This window comes from Enhydra lutris, unplaced genomic scaffold (assembly GCF_002288905.1).
Source record: "Enhydra lutris kenyoni isolate GAN:26980312 unplaced genomic scaffold, ASM228890v2 scaffoldscaffold60, whole genome shotgun sequence".
Taxonomy (NCBI): Eukaryota; Metazoa; Chordata; class Mammalia; order Carnivora; family Mustelidae; genus Enhydra; species Enhydra lutris.
The window spans coordinates 894303-919606 of NW_019154144.1; the positions used below are offsets into that span (position 1 = coordinate 894303).

General features: G+C 43.0%; 1 protein-coding gene across 1 annotated transcript in view; it reads right to left on the bottom strand.

The window, feature by feature from the left end:
- The window catches only part of LOC111158583 (fms related tyrosine kinase 1), a 173494-nt gene that overhangs the window by 45139 nt on the left and 103051 nt on the right, over positions 1-25304 (bottom strand). The window contains exon 15 of the mRNA XM_022520705.1: positions 4139-4270. Within this exon, the coding sequence (XP_022376413.1) occupies positions 4139-4270 (132 nt within the window). The remainder of the gene's footprint in view (positions 1-4138; positions 4271-25304) is intronic.

Below are 25304 nucleotides of genomic sequence, written 5' to 3' on the forward strand. Positions count from 1 at the left end.
AATTTTGAAGCAGAGAGGTTGGATACAGCTGTCATGGCCAGAGCAAGGGGAGGAAAACTTACAAAAGTGAGCCAGGAAGAAGGCAGAAAAACTATAAAAAGCAGACAGAAGAACTCAAAAAGCATGGCAGTTGAGGACAATAACGAGTCGAAAAGAAAGAACCACGTTGCAAGCTATAGCATTTCTCCAAGTGCTATTGGAGATTCTTGCCACACGAGCGGAAAGAGGTCATGAATCAAAAGTACCAGTTTCTCAGAAGAGCCAGTGGCTAGACAAGAGGAAATATTTAAAATTACCTTGACGTTGTTGTTGCCATGGGAGATATCAACGTAGAAGGCTCACAGTTGTCTCGCAGTTCACTGCCCCCCTCTGCCTTGCCAACTCAGCAGCCTCTGAGGCTTCCTTTACACCTCAGCTCGCCCCCCATGGCCTTTCTCGTCTCTCTGAACTCCTTGAGCTCTTGTCAGCAGCACTGGGTGGTCTGCCTGATATAAACTAGTGTTTCTACTTTACCCTTAAGAGGAGCTTAAATTGAGTTTTTGAAGATTTATTTATTTAGTAAAAGGGGGGGGGTGCATGGGAAGGGGTGGAGGGAGAGAATATCCAAGCAGACTCCTGCTGAGCACAGAGCCTGACATGGGGCTCAATCCCATGACCCATGAGATTAGGACCTGAGCCAAACTAAGAGGCAGGGGCTTAACTGACTAAGCCACCCAGGTGCCTTAAGGAGTTTAAAATTCTTACTGATCTGGTTCTAATTGTTTCATGTGCACCTTAATCTGCTCCAACCAGGTTTTGAAAGCACACTGAGGTTCCACATGCTGCACAGTCCCGGGTGCATAACTAAGTTGTTGAGTTAAGAACAAATTGAATTTAGCTTATCTCTATTGCCCTAGACAATCTATCAATATGCATCTTTTTTCAGACATTCAGTGGTTTTCTAAGTAGATCAATCCGGCAAACACATTTATTGAATGCTCAGGGAGAGAGGAGTGAAGAGTAAGCTGTGGTAAGCATTGCATTAAACGTTCACGTCAAGTACTCTGGGAGTATGGAGGGGACAGTGATGGGAAGGCAGGAGGTCCTTTCCTCTACACCTGAAGCAAGCAAAGATGAGTTGTCAGGATGACTAGGGTTGTCCAAGGGGAGAACGAGGTGGGAAGAAGGAAGGCCGTGGAGACCAAAGGAAGGTGCTGTGTGTAGGCAGAAAATGAGAGGAGAGGCAGCGTGCATTCAGGGGGTCATGAGCAGTTGCACAGCTGGGGAGCTCAGGGATGAAGGGAGGGATAAGCCACAAGGCCGCAGGAGGAGCCCAGGGAGGACCTTGTGTGCCTGGATGAGGATGAGAGGCGATCCACAACCACTGCCAATTTGAAACAGGGAAGTAATGAGTCATAAGATTAGTCATTTAAAAAATCACTCTAGAACTGAAAGAGGGTGGGAGGAGAGAGAAGTAGGTGGGCTGTTCGGGAGGATGAGAGATGATGTCAGGAGATGACAGGGTCAGGATGTCCGTAGTGGCAGCTGACATGGGCAACTGAGGTGAGAATGGTCTCCCCTTTCCTCAGAAACAAATGACACAGGTTGATGGAAACGTGTAGAAATGATCAGTGGCGGCCAAATTCTTCATGCTGTCTGGCTTCAGAAAAGCATTTAGTGGGAAAAGGAATCACTGTAGGAAATAAGAACCAGGTAGAGAGAAAACCAAATGACAGGATAACTGAAAAAGTCTGCAGGCTCAAATTTACACTAAGGCCTCAAGGACAAGTTCCTACGGCACCTCAGGGAGTGGGATGGATGGAGGAAGAGTGGACCCTCCACAGGTTACAGGACATGGACTGTGGCCAGCCTTCCCGCTGACTTCGTTGTATGACTTTAGGTAAATCATTTAACCCTTCTGGAGTCCATTTTCCCATCTGTAGACTGAAGATAATACTAGTTACTTCTTTGGATTCTTGTCAAGTTCACGGGATTAGGTATACCAGTTGTCTAGCAGTGTCTGCACAGTAAGGTACTAAATAAGTAGCCTCTTGCTAAGTGTGTGGCACGGCTAAGGGATTCAAAGACAGTTGAGACACAGTTCTGTCTCAAAACATCTACAAGTCAGTCGGGAAGAGAGGCATGTCAATCCCCAAAGAATAATAAAAAGCAGGATAAAATAAGTACTGACTGATGATCCAAAAGTCATGCTGTGGGAGGGCAGGCAGGAGAACGAGTATCTGAGTCCACTGTTCAGACTGGAGGACCACTGCTAAACTGGCCATGGCGGGAGGAGGGTTAGTGGTGAGTCAGGCGGTCTGATGGCCAGCACGCTGGGTCTGGTCCAGCCTGGGGGTCCTGCTCTGCTCCTGGACAGCAAACACAGCCCAGCAGGAGAGACTACTCCCGGAGGCTAGACTTAGAGCAAATAAAAGGATGGTGGTGGTCATGATTGTGGGCAGAAGCCATGAAGCAAGTTGGCTTCTGAGAACCCCAGACTAGTCTGGCAGAAAAGGTGAAGGGAAAGGAAGTAAAGTCTTTGTGGAGAGCTGCAAACTTGCAGAAATATCCCTGCTTCAAGCAAGGGCTTCTCTCAAGCTGTCCCAAGCTGCCTAGTCGCTGGGTCAGACACAGCCCCATATGCCCTGGTAGAGAAGAATGAGGGTCGTGGGGATGGACCACAAGGAAGGCAGGTATGGGGGCTGGAGTGGGTCTGAAGAACCCAGTTCTCAGGCATGTCTGCCATTTCCTGGCTGTCGGGTTTAGATCAGTCATCTCATTCCTGTCTGGGGGTTCCTAACTGCTCTGTGTGTCTTCTGGGGGATATGGGGGAAATATGCCTTCTGAACTGAGGATCCGGAACCTCCTTGCTCTTCTCTCAGATCTGCAACCGCCCTGGCCTGATTCAGTGACTCCCCGAGGGCCACATCTAGAGTCCTTGTTAGAAGGTAAACCAACAATCCTTTGAAGAAGGAGGTGTTAAAGAGAGATGTTCATAATTGTTTTTTCCATGACTAACTGTTTTGTCCGTGTGTAAGCAGACCAGTTGAAAGAATTCTTAGAGATAGGACCTTTTGGGAGAGAAACAGGACCATCACTCTAAATACTGGGGGAATGCTACCCTCGACTTTCTCTGAAAGGATACATTTGTGGAAGTACAGTTTTTAGATTTTTCAGTAGGCTCTCTAAAATCGTCTCCCTGGCAAAGAATGGGGTTGATGCTCTGTGTTGAAGGAATCTGGAGTCTCAGAGTCAGACTCTTCGAGCAGTGCAAGTTTCCAGGGCGGAAGAACTGATTTCTATGTCGTTTCTCCGCCAGGAACACATACTTGCGCATTCTGTTGTCTCCCGGGGAGTCCTTGGAAACAGGCTACCGAACAAATTGTGTCTTTTTATGTAAAACCTCAACGTGCCATAGCTCTTTACATTTCAAGAGGTGCCAATTTGATATTTTATGATACTCTACATGGGAGGTTTCGATGATTCCTGGCACCTGAGGACCGAAATTGAGGTCTGAACTACTTTCCAAGTGGGAGCCCCAGGGCCACAGCGCTGGCTCGGATTTGCTTTGGATGTTGCTGTTCAACAAACTGTCTGAGGTCTATAAAGAGGAAGCACTTGGAATAGTTTTCTCAAATGTGGTCTGTTTTTTATGTGTGGCTTCTCCCTGATGATATTTTGCAGCCTGCTCTGTGTTTAAAAAAAAAAAAAAACAGTTTGTGAAAACATTCAGGAGAGCAGCATATGTCTAACTCTTGGGAACTGGAAAAGGAAAAAGAACGAACAAGTTTCCAAAGTGTGGGTGTTCCCCTCTCTCTACACCCCTCTGCCTTCCTGGATTTCTTTGTCACAAGCGTGGCCACTGCGGTCGTTCCCTGTGGGTCAGTGGCATGGTCTGTTCCGGGAACTACTTCCCTGCAGGGATGGGGTTCAAATGATGGCCCTGGGGGGGTTGGTGGGTGGCCCCACCAGTGTCTTCCCCTTAGGCCTTGCCTGCCCCTCTCCCCTCAGAGGGTCACTTCCCAGAGCCGCAGGGGAGGGGGCGAGGAGGTCAGAGAAAGGAACAGGCTGGAGGCAGCGGGAGACCGGGAGGTGGAAAGTTAAACAGGGAAATAGACGTCTGATCTGTTTCTTGTTGCTTTCTGCAACAGCTGTTTACCTTGAACAGTGAGGTACGCGGAACTTTCCACGGACCCCTTCTGGTTGGTGGCTTTGCAGTGATAGACCCCTTCATCCTCTTCTGTGACTCTTTCAATAAACAGCGTGCTGCTTCCTGGTCCTAAAATAATTCCTGCGGGGTGAGAGATGTTTACATTAGTGGGCCTGGGTGACACACAAAAACAGCTACTTCTGTAATCCAACCCTCTTCCTATAATTATGCGTTCAGACGAGGAAATCCGAGCTCTAGGTAACCTTGGGCTGGGCTGCTTATTTGTTTTCTCTTGGTGCGCGCAGCCGAGCTCAGACCCCAGCTCTGGAGATGCAGACAGGACCCAGGCCCTTCACTGTGTGGAGGGCAATGAGATGGGGCTGCCAGACTCTGCTTTCGGGAGCAGATGTCAAGGAGGCAGCGTGCCTAACGATGACACCATCGACTCGCAGCCTGCTGCGTGTGAGCCTGCTACGGACACTTCGAATCTTGACATTGACAACCGCCCCTTCAGGTCATAGGGTCTCCGTTTTACAAACGTGGAAACAGATCTGGGGAGGTTAAGTAGCTTGACCGAGAGCCCACAGCTGCACGGACACACATCTGTGGACTCGGGGCCAAAGGAAGTCCTGCTTCACTGGCTGGAGAGGGGAAGAGCTCAGGCGGTGTTTTAGTCCAGGTCAGCCCTTCCAGCTTTGTCTCTCTAGGCGCACTACTTCACCTTTCTGTTTCAGTTTCTCCAACCTTAAGATGAAAATGCAAGCAAGTCCTGCCAGGTATACAGGAACACAAATGGCTAGCACAGGACACAGGGTTAAGTGCTCTGTAAATTTGAGCTAAAGGGTTACTACTGAGCATCATGTAATAGAAGGAGCACCAAAAATTTTCAGAGCCCAGCTTGAAGACCCAGTAGCCTCAACACCAAGGACTACCACCAAATATTTATCGAGTATTGACTCTGATAGTAGTCTATGTTAGACTTTAGGGGAGGGGGAAGGCTAAGACCCCATTATCTGAAAGGAGGGACAATGAATTCCTACCAAACACACATACATACATATTCTGTGTGTGTGTGTGTGTTTCATGCACACACACGCACACACACCAGCAAACAGAAAGTGTTTCGTGAATGAGAGTTAATAAATGTAGCATGGCATACCCAATTAAATGCAAAGCCTGGGATGGGAAGGAGATCTGTAAGGAATAGGAAAACTCAGGAAGGCATCATACAGGAGGTGGGCCTTGAGCTGAGGTTCCAAGGATTATCAGAGGTGCAGGGAGAAGGGCAAGCAAGAGAACAGCCCTGCCACTGACATGAATGGGCATTGAATTCTTGTTCTGGAAAGCATAAAGAACATTTAAAACAAACCTACAGTTTTTTCTCCCAGCTATTTTCCCTTTATTCTTTCTAAAATGGACTTTTTAACACATTTTGTTCATTCATATGATATTTTTGAGCTCCTACCATTTACTAGCCACTATTCTAGAACTGGTGATAGAATAATAAAGAAGTCAAATGAATGCTTGCCTACAAAGGGCTTAAATTCTAGTTTGGGAGAATTATAAATAAGTAATTTCAAGGAACAAAACCCGTGAAGAAACGAAACCAGGGTAAGGGGATCACAGGGCATGGAGGGTGCTTAGGGAATGTTCTCTGAAAAGGTGACATCAGAGTAGAGACCTCAAAGATGGGGAAGAATGAACTATTTGAAGATCTGAAAGGGCATTGAAGGCATAGGGAGTAGCGACTATAAAGTCCCTGGGGCAGGAATGGACTTGTTTAAGGGACAGTAAAAAGACCATGTCGACTTTGGTTAGCAAGCAGGAGAGAGGAGAACTGGCTGGCTTGATCACGTATGACCACAGGCCATGGTAAGGATTTGCGGTTTTATTCTAAGCACAGAAGAAGGCCATAGGAGGGTTGTACCTAACTGCTCATAACTCTAAGTCACAGTGTAATTAACATCTTTCAGCATAAAGATTTTTCTGTATTTCAGATTACTTCCTTAGAAGAGATTTCCAGAAGCGGATTTATTAGGTCAAAAGCTCTTGATTCTTATAACCACATGCCTTCCAAAAGGATTATATCCGTGAACATGTCTACCGGCAAGGCTGAGACACTATTTTATGGGATCATCTAAAAAAATAGAAAACACAAACCTCTGCTGATTTGATAGATGACTTGTCAGCCATTTTTACTTACAAAGCATGCATTTGGAGTGGTTGACTGGAAAAGGTGAGTTCAGATTAAGGAGAGGTTTGAAATCCTAGCTGAGGAGTCTCTATTCAGGGCAGAAGGAAAAGAAGGGCTCACAAAAATTTTTGAGCAGGGAAATGACATAATGAAAGCAATGTCTAAGGAAGTTTAGTCTAGAATGAGAATGCAGGGTAGACTGGAATGAGGGAAAAGAGGCATCTGGAAGTCCAGGTCACTAGCTGTAATTCAGGCAAGGAATGCTGAGGATCCAAATCTGGATGGTGGGAAAGGAAGTGGAGAGGAAAAAATGCAAATGGACGCTTTGTAGAAACAATCTACAGGAAGTGCTGCCCTACTCAATGCAGAATGGACAGAGATGGATGCAAGGTGATTCTGATATTCTAAGTCCAGGTAACGGGGTGAAACATGAGACTCTCCCCTGTAAACTTGATTAAATCATTTAATGTCTTCGGGTCTGTTTCCCCATCTGTAAATTGAGAATAGTACCTGCTTTGTCTATTTTATGGGATTGCTATGAGGATCAATTGAGATAATTTCAAAGAAAGCTCTGGAAAGTGCAAGATATGGCATACATGGCAACTGCAAAAAGTAAAAGCTGGCTGGAAAGTGGGTGGCCAAGGGCAGTGATCGTTCCTAGTAGTAGCTATCCTGCTACTCACCACTGTCTTCGTTGCAGTAGACCTGGCCCTCAGCCAACTTTCTATCACTCCAATCCTGGTTTAAGGTTGATACAACAAATAAATAAAGCCCAGGGCCTGGGATTTACCCAAGGAGACAGGGCTGTAGTTGTGAGGGTGAGCAGATCGTTTCAAGGATGCCATGCACTAACGTCACCTGGCTCAGTGTCCTCTCTCCTTCACGTGGAGGAGGAGGCGGGGTCATAGGGTGTCCCGGGCCAACCAGCAACACCCTTCTTCCCGACTTGCCCTCACACTACACTCTGACCAGTGGCACAGAGGTCAATGCATCACCATCAGGAGGACACTCAGAGCCCTCATTGGGCACTTGCTCATTGTCTGTTCTTGTTATCCATTTCCCTTCTCTCAGACATTCGCCAGTTACTACCCTTTTTCTTCCTCTCAGCCCTCAGATCTGCCCGTATTTATTTTAAGTTGTGTGCTCTTATTTCTTTTTAATGCCTTAGCTTGTTGCTACTCACTTTATACGTATGATACAGGCGCTGTTCTACTGAGGAGCTCATCTTCTACAAAGGGTGCTCTTCTTAGTTTAACTTTTTCGTTGTGATTCATTTCAGACATTTAAAAGTGTAGGAAAAATAGAACCCATGTATCCACCATGAAGAAAATCAGATGTCAACATTTAGCCATATTTGCTCTAATACCCCCTGTCTCTTTTATTTGAATAAAATGTGTAGATACTTTCCCCCTTCCTTTTCCTTCTCTCCCCAGAGGTACTGCTATCCTGAAGTTGGTGTGTCTCATTCTAATGCATGTTTTTGTGCTTTTGCTACACTGATATGTACCTCTGTAGAATGTATAATATTGTTTTGTGGCTTTAAAATTTCTAAATAAATGGTGCCATACAGTATATACCTATTTTCAACTTTTCCTGTTCAATGATGTTTTAATATGTATCCTTGTTGATACAGGTAGGTGGAGTTCATTTTTTTATACAGATTTTTATTTATTTATTTGACAGACAAAGATCACAAGTAGGCAGAGAGGCTGGCAGAGAGAGAGGAAGGGAAGCAGGCTCCCTGCTGAGCAGAGAGAGAGCCTGATGCAGGGCTTGATCCCAGGACCCTGGGACCATGACCTGAGCCAAAGACAGAGGCTTTAACCCATTGAGCCACCCAAGCGCCCCGATGGAGTTCATTTTTAACTCATGTTAAAAAGAACTCATGGGGGACGCCTGGGTGGCTCAGTTGGTTAAGCAGCTGCCTTCGGCTCAGGTCATGATCCCAGCGTCCTGGGATCGAGTCCCACATCGGGCTCCTTGCTCAGCAGGGAGCCTGCTTCTCCCTCTGCCTCTGCCTGCCATTCTGTCTGCCTGTGCTTGCTCTCTCTCCCTTTCTCTCTCTCTGACAAATAAACAAATAAAATCTTTAAAAAAAAAAAAGAACTCATGGTGGGGCACCTGGGTGGCTTAGTCATTGAGTGTCTGTCTTGGCTCAGGTCATGGTTCTAGGGTCCTGGGTTCCCTGCTCAGCAGGAAGACTGCTTCTCCCTCTCCCACTCCCCCTGCTGGTGTTCCCTCTCTCGCTGTGTTTCTCTCTGTCAGATAAATAAAATCTTAAAAAAAAAAAAAACAAAAACCCACTTCATGGTATAAAAAGGTCTACTTCTCTACTATAAGCTAGCTTTCACTCTTATTGTTACAAAGAAAGCTGCAATGCACATCTGACGCAGCTATGTATACAAGATTCTGCAAAGATCTCCCTGTGCTGGGTTATATACAGTACACGGATTTCAGCTCTAGGCATAGGATTACAAAATTGTCTTCCAAAATATACTGATTTATACTTTCACCAGCACTGAGGAAGAGCTCCCCTTCCCCCATATACTTCCCAATACCTGATACTACAAATATTGTAATTGATGGCAACATGGTGGGTGTAAGATGGCATCTTTCTGTGAGTTTAACAGATGTTTCTCTGATTACTAGTTAGATGGAACATCTTTTTCCAATTTTATTGGCCATTCAGACTGCTTTTCCTGTGAATTACCTCTTCATGTTGTCTGCCCATTTTTCTATTAACCTATTTGTCTCTTCCTTGATGATCCTGGGTTCTCTATATACTTTGGATAACAATCCTTTGTTAGTTAAATATGCTGCAACTCCTCCCCTATTCTATAAATAGTCTTTTTTTTTTTTTAAAGATTTTATTTATTTGACAGGCAGAGATCACAAGTAGGCGGAGATGCAGGCAGAGAAAGAGAGAGGGGGAAGCAGGCTCCCTGCTGAGCAGAGAGCCTGATGCGGGGCTCGATCCCAGGACGCTGGGATCATGACCTGAGCTGAAGGCAGAGGCTTTAACCCACTGAGCCACCCAGGTGCCCCTATAAATAGTCTTTTAAATGTTTATGGTGAATTGTCAATACAAATGCTCTTAAAATTCTAATGTAGTCAAATTTATTCATGTTTTCCATTATCCTTTGTGCTTTTTGCTAATTTTTTTTTTTAAGATTTATTTATTTATTTGAGAGAGAGAATGAGAATGAGCAGGGGAAGGGGCAGAGGCAGAGAGAGAATCCACCAGCAGAGTTCAGCTGAGTGCGAAGCCCAATGTGGGGCTCGAACCTAGGACCCTGAGATCATGACCTGAGCTGAAATCACATCAGCTTCTCAAATGAGTGAGCCACCTAGGCGCACCTGTTGCTTGCTTTAAAAAGATGGTTTCCTACTCTGATTATATACTTTCTTTTAAAAATTAAAAAAATATATATCTTAAAAAGATTTATTTAGAGACTGTTTTTTTCCATTTAGGTCTTTAATCCATCTGGATTTTCTTTTAGGGAGGGGTATGTGAGGCGTGAGTTAAAAATCTAATTTTTAGGGGCGCCTGGGTGGCTCAATGGGTTAAAGCCTCTGCCTTCAGCTCGGGTCATGATCCCAGGGTCCTGGGATTGAGCCCCGCATCGGGCTCTCTGCTTAGCAGGGAGCCTGCTTCCCCTCTTCTCTCTTGGCCTGCCTCTCTGCCTACTCTGCCTCTCTGTCTGTCAAATAAATAAAAGCTTAAAAAATTAAAAAAAAAAAAATCTAATTTTTACCCTATAAATAGCCAGTTATTCCAGCATCATTTACTGAATAATCTGTTCTTCTCCCACTGAGTTATGCTGTCAGTTCTATCAGATACTATGTTCCCATATACTTGTGGTTCTGTTTTTAGGTTCCCTATCTATTTCCAGTAACCTATTATCCCCCACAAGTTATGATTGCTTAACAATGCTTCGTCATATTTGATCTGGTATGACCCCTTCTTCTTCAGAATTGTCTTGGCCCTGTATATGTCCATAAGGATTTCAGGTTTAGCTTGTCAAATTCTGTGAGAAGCACTGTTGGGATATAGATAGGAATGTTATTGAATTTATGTACTAATTTGGGGGAAATTGTCATATTTATTTTTAGGTTGAAACAAATAAAATTGCCAGTATTTTTGACCTGCAAAATGAGCAAAAATGGCTCAAAAATTGTTCCACTAATAATTATTCCCTGGACACCTGGGCGGCTCAGTCAGTTAAGCAGCTGATTCTTGATTTTGGCTCAGGTCATAATCTCAGGGTTGTGAGATCGAGGCCCCTGTTGGGTTCTACACTAAGTGAAGAGTCTGCTCGAGATTCTCTCTCCTCCCTCTGCCTCTCCCCAAACTCGTTCACACTCTCTCTTTTTCAAATAAATAAATAAAATCTTTTAAAAAATAAAAGATATAAAAAATAAAATAAAATCTAAAATCTAAAATCTAAAAAAATAAAATATTCCCTTCCAAGAATATCAAATATCTTTGAGTTATTTTGGCATTATTTTATGTCATTTGATAGCTTTATGATTTTCTCTTTAAATATCTTTTCAGTTATACTTATTCCTAGATAGGTTATAATTTTGTTGTTATGCAAAATGGTATTGGGTTCTTTGAAGAGTCACCCTAAATGAATTTTGTTTCCCTGTAGGTGTTAATCATTAAAACTAACAAGTAGAACTCACTTAGAAACATGGTGCTCTACTTCGTGTTGTTGAGATGAGACCATTTAATTGTAGATCTGCTTGCTTCTAGAGGGATCCCCTAAGTAATTTTCAACCACTAAAAACATAACAATTTCTGTTAAAACATGATTTCCCTTTATTGAAAGAAGTTGTATGAGATTGGATCAACAGGGCACAGAGCAGGATTTGCAAGTGTCGATGTCTTCAGGGGCTGAGCACATAACATAAATGAGTTGGGGATGAGATCATGGGGGGGGGACTGTGTCTGTGGAGTGCAGAAAGCCTGTCTCCTATCTAAATGTGGAAGCATTAACTTAGCTCCAACCAACTGGAATCGGGGAATTTGAGTCCAGTGCTGTCTTCTGAGGGTTGTAGCTTTTTCTTTGGTTTCATTTTGTTTTGTTTTTAATGTGGGCTCCATGCCCACCGTGGAGCCCAACACATGTCTTGAACTCATTACCCTGAGATTGAGACCTGAGCTGAGAGCAAGAGTTGGATGCTTAACCGACTGAGTCACCCAGGTGCCCCATCTTCTGAGTGTTTTAAAAATTTAAATTCAATTAATTAACATATAACATATTATTAGTTTCAGAGGTAGAGGTCAGTGATTCATCAATTGCCTATAACACCCAGTGCTGATTCCATCATGTGCCCTCCTTAATGCCTGTCACCCAGTTACCCCATCCCCTCACCTTCTTCCCCTCCAGCATCCCTCAGTTTGTTTCCTACAATTAAGAGTCCATTATGGTTTGTCTCCCTCTCTGATTTCGTCCTATTTCATTTTTTCCCTCTCTTCCCCTATGATCCTCTGTTCTGTTTCTTAAATTCCACATGTGAGTGAGATCATAATTGTCTTTCTCTGATCGACTTATTTCATTTAGCATAATATTCTCTAGTTCCATCGACAGAAATCTGGATTTTTCATGTTAAAGCTTATGATTTCCAAATGTTGGCAACCAAATCAACCTACGTAAATTTGCTGTGAGGGCCAACGGAAGCATGTGTGCTGGGTAGAGTAGATATAACTTTGACTTAGAAGATGTACATGGATGACTCTATTTTATTTTGTGAAGAAAAGACCTCCATGATCTGGCCCCTGCCTATTTTTTCTCCAGTTTCTGCGCTGCTGCATCCCTAAGGGCATCTTTGGTGGGAGGCATCCTTGTCTATTGACGGTTCATGACAAGCCTCCATGACTTTGCCTGTGACTCTCTTGACCTGTCACTTAGCCTAGCATTCACTTCCTAATATTCAGGTCAAGGCAAATGTGGATGTTCTGGAAAGCATCTGACGTTCTTGTGCCCCTTCTTTGTTATTCTTGCATCACCTCATGCCTGCCTCTACTCCAACACTTAACATTTTGTAGTGAATTTGCTGACTTTCTCACTTGCATGCTCCACTGTCTTTTCATTACTGAGCCCCAGTGTCTAGCACTGTGCCAGCAGACAGCAGACGCTTGGCAACAGAGGAAATGGCCAAAGAAACCAAGACCATGGAAAATGGAATTTAAGGGGTGAAGAAAGGAGGGAGCTCTGTAGCATTAGCTATCCGAAGCTGAGTAGGATGGTAGCTCACGTTGACGCCCTACATACCCAGCTCTCCCCAGTCTGTCAAGTTCTATGTCAGTTAATTTTATGATCTTAAGATTCAAGAGATTTGTTTGGGTCCTTGAGCTTAGAGATGCAGACTTAGGTAGTTTCATGGGTCTGTGTTAAACCATTAGCCTCAAAGGCTCAAGTAAAATTTGATGTGGAGTTATTTTTGTAGGAACTTGTACTTCAAGGAAATCTGGTGACAGTACCAGTGTAAGAACTTGAAGCATCTATCGTGTTGGCTGCTGGTGGGGGTTTTAGATCAGAGTTTGTGACAACATTGGTCTACATATTTATCCATGGGGTGCAGTCTACATTTTCCACATACGAACACCTCCTTCAGTTTTTAGTCTTTTCAAGGGATTTTCACAATTTTATTTCTTCTCATGATACCATAAGGTGAAAGACAGTCTTGGCATTTTATACATAAATACCACATTGTCCAGAGAAGGGCATGAAACAGAACTTTAATCCAATTTACCACTGAGTAAATAAATCTGTTGATCTTTAAATTGAGCTGTTTGACTAAATTAATGCACACCATGTGTTTTCTTCCTGTTCCTTCCACAAAAATCTGCTTGTTGTTTCCTAAATTGGCCTGCCAATCTGACCAGGGATTCCTGTTTCGTGGCTCAGCCAAGCATCTGTACTCTTGACTTAAAGAACATATCCATGCAATTTGGCCAAATTAATTGTCAGCATCAAAACTCTTCTTCAACCATCAGATTCCAATTCAGATGACACCTCCTCCATGAAGCTCCCCTGATCACTCCAACTGGAGGCAACAATTTGTAGCTCATGGAATTTTATACCATTCATATTACATACTTACAAACTGACTTGTATCTATTATGTTTAAGTTTTCCAAGAGTAAGGGCTAAGTTTTGCTCATTTTCATTTTCTCTCTGGCTCATGGACTAGGTAGTTAATAGCTGTTAGGTTTAATAAAAGTAAATTTTATTATGAGAATAACAATGAAATGATAAATTCTTTAAAGTTGGCACATGATATCTTTTTGATAAACAGAAGCCATGAGGATGATGATGTTTATAGTTGTAGGTACATGGTAAATTGTACCTGCAGATTGATACCTCTTAAAGGAATTGATAAGCTAAGAGCTGTATCTGAACAAGGGACCAGAAGAGCCAAATATAGATTCAAGATGACTAATGCAACCCAAGAAAACTAGAAACTGGATGTCTGATTAACATTCCACAAAGAACACAGAGGAGACTGTGTTTATCCAGTCAAACTTCAGAGGTTTGGACAACTACGGGGAAGAGACATCCAAGTTTGGTAAGCTACGAAGACTGACAAATTTGGGGAGTAAGCAATGGTGGACTCATTCAATGGCCCTAAAAATGCAAATGATTCCAGTGTTTCCAAAGGATTGCCATTGGGCTGCTGCTTTCTCTGCTGAGAATTTTACCCTAAGGTCAAGCCACGTGGCAAAGCACTTGCACACGAAAGAAAATAAAAGTTGGCGAGCGGTGGAATAATTTGAGACATAGTGAAAAGCAGCCTTATAATAACGTGTTATGTTGGAAGAGAATTAGGAGATGTTTAAAACACATGGCCTAAAGGAGACCTGATGGGAAATGGGATCCCTTGTGAGACTGTTGGCTCTTCAGCCATGAAAAAGAGAGAAGAGGAGCTCTTAGAAAAAAATAGGATGGATGGGCGCGTGGGTTGCTTAGTTGGTTGATCGTCTGACTCTTGATTTTGGCTCAGGTCATGATCTCGGGGTTGTAAAATGGAGCTGGTGTCAGGCTCCGCACTGGGTGTGGATCCTGCTTGGGATTCTATCTCTCCCTCTGCCTTTCCTGCCTCCACCTTCCTTCTAAAAAAAGTAATAATAAGATTGAGACCAGTGGTGGAAAATGCTGTATAATATTCCTCTTCATGGAACCACCAAATAAGGGAAAAGCCATAAACAAAGGTCTTTTCATTTGGGACAATATCTATTGCTTCACAAGGCTGACTTACAAAACTGGGTTATGAGAACAGAATGGTTTCCAAAAGCTGTCAAGAAATTGTAAACCTGGCTGACTTGAAGGGGTTGTAGTTGAAGTCAGCACCTTGAAACTGTGCCAAACACACATGTATTTCTAAACATTTAAGAATGAAAAGCATTCTTGTGCCCTTTCACTGTGAACTTTGCCTTTGTTCTAATGAAGTATTTCAAGATGATTCAGGCACTTAAAAAAACGTGTCCAGCGGTGCTAAGTCTATAGTTATACATAGTCGATAGCTAAAGTTTCATGGTTCGAATCTATACATTGTAAACACACACACGTGCGTGCACACACACATGCACTCATTCCTGCTGCATAGATTCTTGTCTCCGTTCAGATTTGTGGTAGTTGCTCCATGAGGCTGGATGCACGTATTATGTGGACCATAGCCATCCATCCGAAGTGGCCTTTCTGTGTCTAGCGAAGAGGTGTTTTTACAACCGGTCTAGTATTAGTACTGCATTGCATAGAGGTTAAAGTCAAGAATGTGTTTTTCCATCAGCAGAAGAATAAATTATGAGCATGCATACCACATGATAGTATATGGAGGCTAAAAAGAACGAGGCAGAATGTTATGCACTGACATAGAAAGAGCTCCAAGGTACACTGTGATCAAAGCAAGTCCTAAAACAAAACACATAACATGATCTCAACTCATATTTATCTTAGAGAGGCTGCCTGTTCTATGTGACCCCTCTTCTGGTCCCTTACTATGATCTATGACATTGTTTTGTCCATCATAGCAGTTACTACTATCTGATGGTAGGCAATGTGTGTATAGTTCTGTTTGTTAAATTTATTACCTGTGCTTTTCCATTAGAGTGTAGATTCAAGGTCCTGTCTGGTTCCAAGCACCTCCTATATTCCTGGTATGGAACTAGCTTTCAGTGAATAACTATTGAATGAATGAATGACTGAATCCCATTTATTATTTGCCCCACATCTATGTGTGCCCCAACTTGTATATCTGCACATATCTAGGTAAAAAAAAATGATAAAATTGTTGACAAAATACAAATCAAACAGTTGGCCTACGTTAATTCTCCAGAAGGAAATTTTTTTAGCTTATGCTATTTCTGAACTGTGTGATCTTTTACAACAAAAATGTATTCATGTGTCATTTAATTTTAAAAAAGGGTAGTTTAAGAAATGAAATGATGGGCCTTTGGACCATCAGCAAAGAGCCACTGAATAAAAGTTTAAAAGATATATACATCTCCAAATACTTAGACATTTGCAAAATTTCATTATATTTGGCCATACAATGATGAAATATTTTTGGAGAAAAGTTGTACTTCACAACAATTTATAATTAAATTTTCTAATTATAATTATTATTTATAATATTTTATAATTTTATAATTTAAAATTTTATAATTTTGGATTAAGGCAAAACCAAAATCCATCCCATCAGAAGACTGGCCCCCTATAGAGTGCGTGTATGTGTGTGTGTGTACACACGTGTGTGTTGGGGTGCACGATATATGTTTGGTTTGCTTTATTTTAGGACTGGGTTGAATGAGATAACTCCTTAAACTAACATGTAACCTAATTGCTTCAGGCTGCTTACTAGCCAGAGATAATGCAAAAGTGAAGCCCTTGAACACGGGGTGGGGAGGAATGGACTTTCTCAGTTTGACTTTATCAGCATTGATGCAGTCATGCAAGCCATGCCCAAGTCCACTGACTAGGTCATCTGTGAAGACATTTATTTGTGTGCGTGTTGTCCTTAATTGGATCGGGAGTCGCCGGATGCACTGCCATCTATCACTGCAGGTCCTGGTTTAGCTGTTTCAAGTTTGTACTTGGGGGGAAGAGGAGGCAATGCAAATTCTGGACACATGGAGTAGAAAAGCCTCATTTAATTGTTCTGCTAAGAGATGGAGGCACAGTATTATCTAAGGCAGAGTGTGGCTTTTCCTTCTTTGGCCAGGCGGTCTTTGGTGTAAGCAGAAAATTGGAGACTGGGGATGGAGACGCCTCCCATTTTAAGCGCCCGGACAGTGGCTGTTAGTTTTGGGGTTAGTGACTTTGGACAAGGTGCAGCCCTGAGATCTCTAGGATCTGTGGGGGTGACCACTGGGAGGGAATTCCATCTCTCCTCCCCCACCATATACCTACATGTCTCTATTTCTCTTCGTTCTTCTTCATTTCCCATTTCTTTTTCTCTGCTATTGGTCCCTCAAGCCCTAGATGCATGGCAGGCAAAACAGGCTGCTGACCTTGGCCATGCTCAAACTACAGTTCCGTGGGTCCTGAGACGTCACAAAAGAATAAAAAGTTTAGCTTCCTTCACAGTCAAAAGCTTTAATGGGTATGAGGTTTCTCTTTGAGGTGATGAAAAAGTTCGGAAACTAGAGAGTGCTGATGGTTAATACTTAGTGTCACCCAACTGTACATGTTGATGCTTAAGTGGTGATATTTATGTTATGTGCATTTTGCCATAATAAAGAAAAGGGGGCGAGAGGCGCTTTCTAAAATGATGCTCACATTCCCCGGTTCTTTTCCCTCTCTTATGGTCTAAATTTTTCATTTGAAAATCAAGAGGACTTTTTAAAAGGCACAAAACCAAACTTGAACCACCAGCCCCGCCATTTATATGCATGGGCTTATGCAAACTTAGTGCGTCTGATTCCCCCCGTGGGGTCTTACTGTAGCTCACAAACGGTATATGCTTGGAGGCTTTTCTGGGCTGGTGGAAAGCACATCCAAGAAATTTTCTTTGGGCAAAGCATTAGGAGAGGATTAGCTACATCTTAAGAACATACAATACCTAAATAAGCTGGACGTTATCTCAGTGCAGAAATAGGTTGGGGTGTCAGGACTGATTCTCCATAAATAACTTCTAGTGATTTTCATTACAAAATGGGAATCTACCCACAGGTCACTTCACTTTTCTGGGTGTGAACCAGAGAGCTCTATAGCTGTGCTTGTCAGTCTCACTGAACCTGCCCAACATTGACAAGTAATTGCAGAAGTCCGTAAAGTGACATACTCCATTTCTCCACCTTGTCGAGGCCATGGTCAAAGTCAGGGTTCCTCTTTCATCTGGGGTTGGGCTTGTAGCTCTGAATTCTGGCAGTGCCAACCAAGGAAATGTTTTCCCTGCTATTACTTCACTGCACTCTTTCCTCAACTCTGCTCCTTTCTCCTCACCTTCTAAGTGGATGTTTATCCTTAGAAAGGAACAGGGTCTTGGTTCTGCAATGTGTTCGGAAGGTCCCCTATGCTTATATTGTTGGGGGCACAACTAAGCCTTGAGAATTTGTTGGAAGATTCTGGCAGAGAGGGGAACTACTGGGATAGCCACGTGTGAAGCTTGGGGGTTCTTGGTCTGGGTACATGGATCCCCCACCCCTTACCTTAAAGACATACTGGAGAGAAAGGAGCAGTGAGAGCAGCTGCTTAGCCAGTCTCATCAGGGCACTGATGGGGCTCAGTGGGGGTGATAGAGCGGCCAGCTTGCCCTCCCATTCACCAAGTATATCAGGAATCTTGGACATGTCTTCATTCATTATGCACCACAAGGGTGGATTTCATAAGAGAAGGCAATTACTCTTCAAGTTTTCCAAAAGATAACTGACATTTCTGAAGTTTATTAGTACCAAGTGATCAAACGAAGCTGCTGATTCTAACAGCCTGAAGGGGACAGGGAGCCACTTGATTATCCTTAGGCATTAATATCCGTTTTCGTTCTTTCCTCTACCCTCCTTCAGGTCTTTCCTAGATCTCTGAAAGCTACTTTAGCCTTCAGATCTCATTCTGCCGCCCCCAGCCCCCGGTACAAGGACAGCTGGTCCCCTCAGTCTGAATATGCACTACAGGTACATGTATTTGGTGTCTGTGATCTAGTGGTGACAGGGAAGCTGTCCCCTTCAGGGCATTAGATAAATGGTCTTGAGACCAAAATCTAATTTAGGAAGGAATATTAATAGGGGGTCAGAGCAATTCTCTCCTGCTCCAGCTTCAGGCTATTTTAGAAGGAATTTACTCCTTCTAAACTCTTTGCTGTTCCCCTCGGCGTAGTGCTCTGATCTTAAAATATTCTGAAAGGTTTTGCATAGAAATTCAGTTTAAGCAATAGTTTGCTGGTGGTTTCTCAGTTTAGGCAATCTTTACTAGAAACCGTCTCAGAGTGGCATTGTTTTCTGTCCTCTTAAATATTTTCAAAGGAAAGTTTGTTACTTTTTCCAGCATTTTAATGACTTTTTCAGAAACCCCGTTTACTCTGCACAGTCACTTGGGAGGCGGTCTGGGCCTGTGTGGAAACAACATGCGGCTAGGTAGGCCTCGCGGGTCTGCTCCGCACACCCCTTGTGTCCGTAGAGTGTCCCCGCACTGCTGCCGGCAGCCCTACCTGCTCAGATCTGTCGCAGTTTTGGACATTTTTAGGACCTCAGTGGAGAATCTGGGAAGCGTGGGAGGTAGAAAGGCAGCATTCTGATCATTTTGGAGGAACTGCAGGTCCCTTGGGCAGGTGGCCGGAGAAGTAACGATGACACCCAGGAGGTCATACGTGCGGTCTCCAAGATGACTTTGCACCATGACTCCAAGACTGGGTACAAACCCTTTACATTTCTAACCCAAAGGAAAGGGACGTTTCTTAGAGGAGTTTGCTGTCTGTATACCCCTAAGAATCAAATCATGCTCCAAGCAGCCACTGGCCAATAGAATCCATCTCCAACTTGCTACTGGGCCTTCCATATGACATTTTTCCCCCACCTGGTCCTCAAAATTATACTCATTTTAGCCGATCAATTCTCGGTTCACCTGTCTCTTCGAAGTAAACACGCCTCAAACTACTTTTCAACGCTCTGTACCCTATCAGCCCCTCCTAAGAATTCCGAGTGGCTTCTTCCCTCAGTCTAATTTGGAAGTTCTCCTGCCTTTATTTCCTGTTTATCTCATTTGCATTCTGCGTATTCAGTGAACAAGGAATAGTTGTATATGCCGCATGAAAGTAGGAAAATTGAAACAGAGGGGATGTATTTTTTCAATTAGCTAATGTATTCAAAGATATTTTAATCCTGTGAGGGAGACATATTTTCTACTTGTCCCATTTATTCACCCTTTTCCATGTTTAGACTCGTTAACTCTGGTGCCCAACTATTCACTATTCTATGATTGTGAAGAAGTTGGGACACACGTGGTAGTGGCTTGAAGAGGTTGTGTTCATTTAAACACCTACATAAAACTAATTACTTTAGATATTTGATCATTCAGATTTTAGCTTTTTCATTCACTGCTGTGTTGGCAGAGGCTACACAGCACCAGACACGAAGTACTGCCTTATAAATGTTTGTTGAGTGACTAAGAGAGTGTTGGGCTGCTATGGAATAAATTCTGAACCTATTAAAACTTAAAAGTAACTGGATTTGGGTTCAAAATAATTTTTAACTTCATACAGGGCATGTCTGCTTTTATTGTATTTTATTTATTTTAAGATTTTATTTCTGAGTAATCTCTATACCCAAGGTGGGGCTTGAACCCCACAGCCCCAAGATTAAGAGTCCCCTTCTCTACCCACCCAGCCAGGTGCGCCATGGGCAAGCCTTTTTAAAAAAAAGTGCTTTAAATATTTTTAATATGCTGTAAATTTTTAACATTTAAAAAAATAAACTATAGTCTTTGGGAAGCTTAAGCTTTAAGGGTTAGAAATGAGAAAATATCCATTGTTTTAAAAATATGCTTATTAGCACCCATGAGGTCATTTAAAAGTGCTTAGGGGCACCTGGCCACCTGGGTGGCTCAGTGGGTTAAGCCACCGACTCGATCTCAGCTCAGGTCTTGATTTCCGGGTCCTGAGTTCAAGCCCCACATTGGGCTCCACGCTCAGCATGGAGCCTATTAAAAAAAAAAAAAGTGGTGCTTGTGTATTCTGGGAGCGATGTGCACCAGAGGTCAGCCCCCATGCTCAGTGTGCAGAGTTTGGTATCCCACCCTCTGGTCCCGGCCTCGGACAGCTCAGCACAGGCTCCGTGACCTAGTCTGCTATTTCTCCTGCGTCTACACTTCCTCATTCTTTCCTTTGTAAAACAGGCATCATAATTTATCAAACCTCTTAGGATTGTTATGAGTAAGTGACATGCCTGGAACAGGACCAGGTACCTAGTTCAGCGCTTGTTGAATTAAACCAGCTCTGCGAAACGCCATCGAAGCCTAGTACCTACCTCCGATGACAGTCGTGAAAAGTAAATGAGATATTTGTAAATCTCACACAGTGCCTTGGTTCCTGGGAGGGCTCAATACATTTTTATTATTTTTAATAAAGAATACCTATTAAGATATTTTCTCTATCTTCAAAGGTGTTCCAAACAAGCCCACATAAAGCAAGGGAATAAGTGACACAGTCTATGGCATGAATGGTAAATAAATCAGATATTAAAGGAAGGGAAGGGTCTCGATGTACTGGGCTGTGAAAGAAGGATCTCTAGTGGAGGCAGCCTCTAGGGTCCACTGGCTGAGAAGCAAAGATTCTTTTGTTTGCGGGGCGGGGGGGTGTCGCAGCAGGAAATGGCAACACGCGGGACAGCGCAGCTCCATGGAGGCCCCCAAAGCCGGCAGGTGCTCGAGGGGGCCGGGAGAGCCCCCATCAGTGCATGGGGGCTGCACGGCTTACAGGGGGTGCCCTGCTGGGGACTGCCTCGTGTCCCCCGTGCACATGCTTTCCTGGGCCTGTGCGCGTAGCCTCCCTTTGGTTCCTGCGGATGCCCTTTGGCCCAAGAAAGCACTACTCAGCAGCTTTCATAAGGTTTTCTTGAAACTGCGTTTTTTCTCTAGAATGGCTGTGCCCCACCGAAGAGCTTCCTGAAAGGAAATGAGGAGGGAGGAGAAAAGCTCTCCCATAAAGTCTTTCGGTAGGCATTTTATAACCACTTGTCCGGAGCATGAGCTCTCACGTGTGCCCTGCTTCCTCTCTCCTATTTTCTTTGGAATAGGCTAAGTTGTCATTTAACAAATCCCATCCCATCCCAGACCCAAGGCCACTAAAATCCTCTCAGTATATCAGTTTTTTTGAGTTGCCATGCGTTACAGCTCTCTCAAGGACGTGCAGTGTATTCTCCAGATTTTTAAACTGTAAATAATTAGCTTAATTAATTTTAAACCATTATTTATTTATATATAATTCTATATTTGATATTCATAAATGAAATATATTTATAATATATTTTATTAAATATATTTAATTCTATATTTGGTATTTGTAAAGATATTGCATTAAATATATATTTAATTATTAATTATTTTAACTTTATTTAAAACTTATTCTCAATATGGCTTTCCAAAGGCTTAGTTTAAAATGGACTAGTTTTCAGTCTTTTCTAGGCTGCGATCTTGGTGTTTTCCCAGTTCACCTTTGGGATAACCAGTGAGTCAAGGACTGTCACTCTGGTTACCTGTAATCTTTGCCTGTAGGTTTGTAAAAAAAAGAAAATAAAGAATTGGTAGAAGATGAACTGGCAAAAGAATTTTGAAGATGTCCACATGCATAGTCAGCGGGTCATAGTCATAGAGCCTATTGCATTGGCTGCTGAATTTGATGCCTCAAATTGGAAATCTTATATATGAAATTTTATAAATACTACATGCATGTAAGAGATTATCTCCAGAGAATTAAAAAATTCTTTTCCAAAAGGCTATAGCAGTTTTAAGGAGTGAATAAAAGGAGAGAAAATGGACGACTTAGTATAGTTGAACTTCATAAATGCCAACAGTAGCATCGTATGATGATATTCATAAAAGATTTTATGCAAGTATGTATCTAAGACTTGTTTTAGATAGTCTTCTCTTGGCCTTCTGAAGATCAGAGAAAGCTAGAAGGAAGAGATCTTTGTTGGATTTAGAAGTGTTTGACTTTGAGCTGAATTACTAATTAACTCATCTGATGCCTTCCAACAAATTCGGACAACTCATTGGCCAATTTCTATGTAAATGAGGTGGGTCAGAAGATAGCATTTACTCAGCCATAACTAGGGGCAAGTTTAGTGATATTAACTCATTTAAACCTTACCACATGGTTGTGTGGTCAGTATTCTACCAATTGTATGCGTAAGGAAACTGAGGCTCAGAGAGGGAGGATAAGTGAGTTGCCCAAATTCCCTGACCCATGAGGGCAATGGTGGGACTCAATTCTTCCCTCACACCTCAAAATCTTTTTCCATTTGCAGTAACTGCCTTAGCATTCCCTCTTGCCTTGGCTACCCTCTAGTCCCAGAATGGCCATGGCCATGAACTTTCGAAACTGGTTCAACCCTGATTCTTTTTTTTTTTTTTTTAAGCTTTTATTTATTTATTTAACAGACAGAGATCACAAGTAGGCAGAGAGGCAGGCAGAGAGAGACAGGAGGAAGCAGGCTCCCTGGCAGGCAGAAAGCCCGATGTGGGGCTTGATCCCAGGACCCTGGGACCATGACCTGAGCTGAAGGCAGAGGCTTTAACCCACTGAGCCACCCAGGTGCCCCTCAACCCTAATTCTTTAACCCACATCCAAAGTATGAAAACTGAACACAAGCCAAATTTACTTCTTTCAAAGAACCCAACACCTTACATTAACATTTCATAAAATGTATTTTAATGATCAAGTTATTTGTGGGAATACTTTAAAGCAATTTACCTGATTTCTTTAACATAGGGCTTCTTGGCATCTTTAACATACTAATATGAACTCCGAACCTCTAAAGGGAGGATGCTACAGGTACTGTTACACAAACCGTTTTATTTATTTATCCTTGTATTCATCTTTTGGTTTTGGTAGAATACGTCAAGGTAGAATGCCTCAGGAATAATACCTCAAGCATTCATTTTCTATGAAACTGCCCATCTTAATAGTGTGTCATCTTGGGCAAATCACTTTACCTCACTGGGCCTAAACTTTCTATCCTACAAATGGGACCAAAGATATCCCAAAGATCCCTTCAGCTTTAAAAACTCTATGATACAGCTTCCCCAACCACCCCTACGTGTAGGCATTCATGCTCCCAGGTGAACTTGCTAAGACTAGAGTAAGATTTTCTGAAAAACTCTCATTCATTCATGAAACATTGATTGATTGCCAAGCACTGTGCCCGGTTCTGAGGATAAAAAGAGAAATTAGATACAAATAAGACAAAAAAGATAAAAGATCTAGAGTCTGCCCTCAGGACGAGGCATGATAAGATGATAAACATGTAGGGATACAGTACGGAAAGAGAGCAGTAGAAGTACGCATGCATAATACACAGATGAACTGATGACTGTAAAATAACTCAGTAAGACAGAACGGAAACATTTATAAATGATAAAGACCACGAGAGGATCTGCCCCTTCCTTGCTGGGGCCGAATAAGGCTTTCTAGAAGAAGAACAAACACCCAGTCTGGGTGTTAAAGGGCAGGCAGGCGTTAGATGAAGGGAAGGTACTCCAGGCAGAGGGGACACGGGAACAAAAGCAGCAGAGAGGTTGAAGAAGCACGTGTGCTGCGATCCACAAGGGTTTGGCAAGTGCTAGAATATAAGGTTCAAGGCAGGGGAGGGGAAGCATGGAGCTGGAGAAGTAGGGAAGGCCGGTTGTTGAAGGCCTTGTCTGTGAGAGAGCTTGAACTTGGTCTTGGGATAGAGAGCAAGGGGAAGACTTGAAACAGGGAAGTGAGGTGGTCACAGCTGCCAAGACTTTATCCAGCTGTGCGGAGAAGAAGATTCCGAGAGAGGAAAAAAGAGGTAGAGAGATCAGTCCGGAGACGTTCAGGAGACCGATCGTGAGCTCCTGAACCCACAGAGGGACAGCAGGGGAGCAGAGGGAAGGCGGGACTTGAGAAGTATTTCATATTCAGTAGACATAACCTGCTCAGCCTGGTGACAGATGAGAGAAGTACGAAGGGGAGGTCAGCAGCTTCTGGTTTGGATGATGAAGTGAATGACGTCAGTACGACAGAAGGCGCTGCTCGGTGGAGAAAAGGGATGTGATGTGGTTAGTCTGGTATCAGCTTAGTGTGAGACATTTCTAAGACGTCTTAAAATCAGAGCTCTTCTACCACCAGCCCTTTCTGTGCCTCATCTTCCAGTGGAGATTTCGTTTTGCGTAGAGAATTCACATTCAAGGACCATTCCAAAGAGGTAGTTGTTTGATTTAGGTTGTTGGGATATTGTGAATAAGTGGTACACTTTAATTTTTCATGTAAATGGGATTATTCAGCAAGATTATAAAGAAGTTCATTCTAATCTTCATAACAAAATCATGAAGCAGGCAACAGAGAGCGTTGATACTTACTGATTTAAGTCTAGTTGTTCTTAGACGTATTTTTTCTTGAAAGAAAATTAACACATGACCATTAGTTTCACTGGTTGTTTTGTTTCATTTTGTTTTGTGTTTAAGCCTGTATTCTCTCATTTAAAATATTCTTCTTTTTACCAAATCATGAAAATTGATAATAAGTGCATTAAAAAGATTATAAAACTCTGGACTTCCTGTCTGTACCAGCTGTTCAAAGTTCTGCCGCACCTCCAACCAAGGAGCGCACTCCTCACTTTCCCTGTTGTCAAGTTGAACAGACGTGTCTCAGGGGCTATTAGCATCTCTTTACCAAGGCACCCTTTAAAGCAGATTCTGTATGGATCTTTCTGCAAGGTGCAGAAGAATGGGCTCAAGTTGCTCTCAGCGTGAACCAGTGCTCTCCTGCCTAGAGGCAGGGGAGAGGAAGGTGGAGGTAAGGA